General features: G+C 42.7%; 1 protein-coding gene across 1 annotated transcript in view; it reads right to left on the bottom strand.

Annotated features, from left to right (window-relative positions):
- trpc5a (transient receptor potential cation channel, subfamily C, member 5a) overlaps positions 1–6,000 on the bottom strand; it is a 49,839-nt gene that overhangs the window by 6,340 nt on the left and 37,499 nt on the right. Inside the window, exons 13-14 of the mRNA XM_076092217.1 lie at positions 2,425–2,620; positions 808–1,017 (exon numbers count right to left, since the gene is read on the bottom strand). Coding sequence (XP_075948332.1) covers positions 808–1,017; positions 2,425–2,620 — 406 coding nt within the window. The remainder of the gene's footprint in view (positions 1–807; positions 1,018–2,424; positions 2,621–6,000) is intronic.

Genomic DNA, 6,000 nt, shown 5'->3' with positions numbered 1-6,000 from the left:
GTACATCTTTTACTTATACTTCTGTACTTTGATGAGTTTTGGTACTTTGGGAAAACATTCATTTTTCAACGCCAAAGACAAAAAAACTTTAGTCGCATTTTCACTTCTTTTAAAACCTTCTTTGTCTGGCTCTTGATTGTACTTTCTTCCTCAGCAGATGGAAAAAATGTCCAAACAAAACAAACTAAAGTTCTCAAACACACTCACAGATTTAAAGCTGCTATGAAACTGGACTTCTATCCGCTCACAGAAGATACAAACCAGACCAGTGACGGTGCGTCACACATTCAGGTCAGCTCCGAATCATCTCCGCTTTCTTTACTGTCATCATGTTGAGCTTCTCGTGTGAACGTGAAAAACACAATCTGAGTTTTCCCCCTGAAGACGGAGCGTGTTGCTTTGACTCTCAGTCCTCCGGTTTGCCTGTGAAGCCCCGAGAATCCTCCGGTGACTTGTTAACGTGAATATCAGCATTTGGCCTTCTGGGGCTCTCGCAGCTCGTTAGCGTGACGGTTGAGCGACGGGCGTGTTGGACACGCCGGCACGCTAACGTCACACGGATAAATACTGCGTTTACTCTTCAGTTGGTGAACTTTGGGAGGTTCGTGTGAAGTGGTTCCATCTGCAGCACAACCGATCGGCTTCACTTGTTTGCAGATGAATGAAATGAAGATTTTAATGACGAGGCGATGTTAACAATACCGTTTACGTTCGCACAACAATCGAATAGTTGCCAGTGATTTAAAACAGATAATGCTGCATTCTTATGCGCATAAAACGATGAGCGGCGATGATGCCTTCACTGACCGTGAACTCTCGGAGGTTTTCACATTTGTGCGAGTCCTCCCCGGGCAGCTGGCCTCCCCTGCACAGCTTGTTGTGGAGCCACACCAGCAGGTAGAGGATGGACTTGGGGCTCGGGATGATGTTGAACGGAGGCGGCAGCGTGCCGCCCTCGTCGAAGTAACTCATCCACAGCTTGGTGCGGGCGAACTTCCACTCGATGTCGGCGTGGTCCTGCGGGACGGAGACGAGACAGCTCGAGGTCATGTGATGTGATGTGATGGTTTTTTTCTTCTCAATGAAATGTGGTGAAGCAAGTTAAAGAGACGGGATGATTAAAACCCGCTGAAACCCAAAACCGGATGGAAAAGCACATTTTCTTTAAACAATCGCCAAAAGGACACATTCATCATCACAGCCATATGCTGTAAACACAGTCATCATCTTAAGATTTTCATCTTTCCGATGATCTCAAACACATCATGTGCGGTGAAGGCAGATCAAAGAAAGCAACACAACTAAGATTAAAATTGTTATATTTCATCAACATTTTATTCTACACGTCTCATGTAAAAATGTTCCCCGAATAAACCGTTTGCTTTAACCAGATTGTGTAAAAAACATAAAATTCTGAGCTCCTCAGAGCAACTAGGAAGCATTGAATGATTTGTCTGAGACAAACAGTCACGTGACAACAATTCTGTGAAACTTCGACTGAACTGCTGCTGAACACCGAGCAGAGAGGAGAGGAGAGGCTGGAAGAGGAGCTTGTTGAAATATTAATAGTTTATTATAAATAGCACATAGAGCCTCCATTTCTTTCCAACATTGGTAACAATTGTGGACACTTGGAGAAATGTTGGATGTATAGATTCCATTGTTTTCCAATTTTTGTAAACTTGCGTTTTTTTCTTTTTATTGATTTTTGTCATCGTAACTGTGTTACTCTGCACTAAAGACATGTTTGAGTTCTCTCTACTTCTAGCCGTGGTTGTGATGTTTCCGTAGAGGAGCAGCACTTTTATACTGTAGAGAAAATCAAAGCCACAGAGAGAGAGAAATGTGACAGGAGTGAAAAACTCCCCCGAACTCTTTGGTGTTCGGGGGGTTAACAGCCGTTGACTGTTGCTCTACAACTTGTTCAGAACGCTGCAGTTCTAACGAAGACCAGACAGAGCTCATGTTACTCCTGCTCTAAAGTCATTGCATCACTTTTACTTTTCTTAACACTCAGATATACTTTTCAGGAAACTTTGTCATTTATTGAATTCGTGTTTAACCCTCTGATCCTCGAGCAGTTTCAGGGCTTCTTATTTTGCTCCCGTCATATTTATAAAGACGATGGAAACATCACAACCACGGCTAGAAGGACCGAGGACTCACACTGGACTGTTTGCAGCACAACACAGTTACAATGCCACAGATGCCATCAAATAAAAAAACAGTTTATTTTTACAAAAATTGGAAAGCAGTGGAATCTATCCAATGTTGGAAAACAAAACTAGAGGCTGCAATTGACCTTTTTACAACGTCTCCTGTGTTATCCTCTCTGCTCTGTGTAAACAGTCTGCAGTCTCCTTAAAGGATTCAGCCTGGACCCTATTTTACAAAATTGGAACCTGCGAACAGTTAGTGACTCACAGCGATCAGCTGGTACGAGTTGTTCATCATGGCGATCAGCATGTTGAGCAGAACCACCAGCGAGATCACGTTGTACGTCCCGAACATGGTCGCCCCGACGAACTCGGTGAACTCGTGCCGGGCCTTCACGTTGGTGACGTAGAGGTTCAGCAGCCCGAATATGGACCAGAACAGAGACTGGAGGGTCTCGAACAACCTGAGGACGCAGAGCCACAGACCACTTTATCTACAGTCCTTTCTTCAGAGGACAGCTACTAAGACAATGAATCACTTCTAAAGGAAGAGACAGACGCTCATCAGAGAACGTTTCTATGAAGAGCTGCACCTCAATCTGAGTTTTGAAACATAACTCTGTCACTTTGTTGTGATTTTGTCAGTTTAAGATCCTCAGAAACATTCATCTGTCCCAAACAAAGCACAATAAACTTCAGCTGATGAAGCGTTTAATTCACAGTGACAGACGACTGCGAGGCTAATTATTCATGTGACGGTCATTAAAAGTACGAGCAGATTCATGTTGGCATCAGACTGCTGTCTGATGCCCATATTTCATATTTAATGTCTTTAACTGAACAACAGAGAAAGTATGTTTCAGAAAACAGAGCTCTTAAGTTACAGATCGGTTACGACAGGTTCTGCCCAGTAAACGAGGGAACGTGCTCACATTCTTCTTGCTGTGAATACGTTTTGGAGCGGCCTTGGAAGATATGAGACGCGTCTTAGTGCCGTGAAACTAAACAGTATAATTCATCTTCAGCTTGATTTGTAGTGAAACGACTCACTACAGGAGTCAGCCAGTACATTTAGAGAGAAGAGCTGGAACCGTTAACGGATCACAGTCAGTGAAATCTGTCTCAATGGAGCTAAACTGAAACAACACGTTCAAGCTGTAGAGAAGAGAATCACAGGAAAAGCTACATCAACGTGTTTTCACATTTAAAATCATGTAAAGTAGAGGAAATACACATTTCTGATCGTTGTGGCGCTCAGTGTGATTGAGGATGTTATTTAATCCTCAAACAAATAATATTAATAATCTCAAACTATGTTTTTCCCTCCGGGCTTTCTTCCAGACAAAAAAAGCCGACAATATATTTAAAAATCAACAACTATATCAAGTCAGTTATCAGTAACGTTGACTGTGAATGTCTCTGTTAAAGGCCATTAAGATGCGTTATTGTGACGAACAAACAGGAAGTTATGAGACAGTATCATCAGCATAGCATCGAACCTTCTGAAGTCAAACTGCATTCAGCAGTCAGAACGTGGACAATAACATTTATAACACTTTTTACAAAAACAGTACAAAATGTAAACCGTACTTGGTGTGTGATTTACACCTCGTTATTTCATTTAACTTGTCTTTTTGCTTTTTAATAACCCCACATGTTTTTAATCTGTTCATATTGTAAACAAATTGTGACGCACTGAACTGTTCTCAATAAAGCAAACCGGCACATTTACAATTTCAATGTGTGCTCTCTGAAGGCTAGGAAAGGAGCCTCCGTATAGGATGCATCCTTGGTAGGATGCATCCTACCAAGGAAGCATCCTTGACTTTGAGAAACAGGAGTTTCATAGTTAAACTGCGTTGAAGGTGGAGCGGCTGAGACGTGATCCACTTAGCAAAGATCAAATCAGAGTTTTTATCATATGAAAACCTCCCTCCATCTTCCTCCCCTCCTCTCCCACCTCCTTCACTCTTACCCTCCCTCCGTCCTCTGTTTGTGTGACAGTCACAGTTACAGCAGCAGCTTATTGCATTTTTGATGAAGCGACAATTGGCGGAGCCAAGACGCTTCGTCTCACAAGAATGAAAGAGAGAGCGAGAGAGAGGGAGAGAGAGACATGCAGAGAGAGAGAGAGGGAGAGAGAGAGAGAGAGGGAGAGAGAGAGAGAGAGAGACAGAGAGGTTTTGTCTGCAGGGTTTTATATTTGTGCTGCATAAAATATTCATAGCAATGTGTGTGTGTTTTGCAGTAAGGTGTGTGAATGGTCACTAAATCAATCAGTATACAGTGTGTGTGTACTCAATGGGAGGGAGGCTGTGATGAGAGAGAGAGAGAGAGAGAGAGAGAGAGAGAGAGAGAGACGATGAATGAAGCAACCAAGTGTGACATCGAGTCGCAGTTATAAAACAGAGAATAAAAGATGGACGCCAAAAGAAACAGAATGAAGGAAACAGGATTTAATGGATCTCTTGTAGCCGTTAACTCATTATTCCTTTGTGTTTCCTCTCCTTCTTCACCTCCTTTTTGTCTCCTCTTATCTCCTCTCTGCCATTTTCTCCCCTCCTTTCCTTGTTTACTCCCTTCCTCTCTTCCTCCTCCCTCCTATCTTTGTCTCCTCTCCCTTAGTGTTTCCTTTCCTTGATTCCTCTGCTCTCCCCTCATTTATAAAAGTATCATCATCAAAATATACTTAAAGTACCAAAAGTAAAAGTACTCATGCTGAATAATATATAATATTAATGTAATATCTTTGATGTTGCAGCTTAATTTCTTAATTTTTATTGTGAACTAAAAAGTAAAGTGTTAGCCTCTGAAAAGTAGCTGAAAATAACAATATGATCGTATATTTGTACTCATGTAGTACTTGAGTAAATCTACACTTTGTTACTTTCCACCACTGCTCTCGTGTCCTTGTCTCCTTGTCTCCTCTGCTTTCCCTGTTTACTCTCTTTCAAAAACAACTTTATCGACAAATCAGAACACAGCTCTGCCGCTCCGGAACCCAATGCTGAGTCAGCGTAAATATAAAAATAATCGATGACATAAATAAAGTGGATCTTTGTCCTCCAGAGGAGCAGCAGCCTGTTGTGGTTTTAAATCTCAGATCATTATGGGATGCATTAAAGTCTGAGGTGATTCATGAATGCGACACTTCATCAGCCGGAAAAAAGTTTTATAAAGTCATCAACTGTTATCGGAGGGAGCAGACTCCTTGTTTTCTCTCCTCTCCTTTCCTTGTTTCCTATCTTTGTTTCTGTTCTCTCTCCTTGCTCCACCTCTTGTATCCACCGCCCAATGATTCATCCCTCCTCTCCTTGTACGCTCCTCCTTTTTCCTCTCTTCTCTTATCTCCTTTCCTTTGTAACATCCTGTCCTTGTTTCCTCTTCTTATCTCATTTACTCATCTCCTCCTCACCTTGTTTTCTCTCATCTCCTTTCCTTTTATCCTCTCCTCCTTTCCTTGTCTCCTCTCCATATCTCTCATCTCCATCCCTATTATCCTCTCCTCCTCTCCTTGTCTCCTCTCCTTATCTCTCATCTCCATCCCTATTATCCTCTCCTTGTCACCTGTCTTCTCCTTATCTCTCATTTTCTCTCTCCTGTCCTTTAGCTGCCCTCCTTGTTTCCTCTCCTCTCTTTTCATTATCTCCCCTCCTTCCCTTTATTTCTCCCCTCGTCTCCTCTCGTCTCTCTCATCTCCCCCTCCACTAAGCCGAGTCATAAACTGCTACAGCTGATCCCCACAGCCACTCAGTCATTTCACTGCTATAGCTCTGCAGTTGTGTGGGAGGCAGGCCGAGAGAGAAGGAGGGGGGAGAGAGAGAGAGGGAGAGAGGGAGAGAGG

Source organism: Anarhichas minor, unplaced genomic scaffold (genome assembly GCF_050575085.1).
Source record: "Anarhichas minor isolate MPS153535 unplaced genomic scaffold, ASM5057508v1 ptg000016l, whole genome shotgun sequence".
Lineage (NCBI taxonomy): Eukaryota > Metazoa > Chordata > Actinopteri > Perciformes > Anarhichadidae > Anarhichas > Anarhichas minor.
Note: the sequence above shows the minus strand (reverse complement) of the source record. Positions and strands in the feature narration are given on the sequence as shown.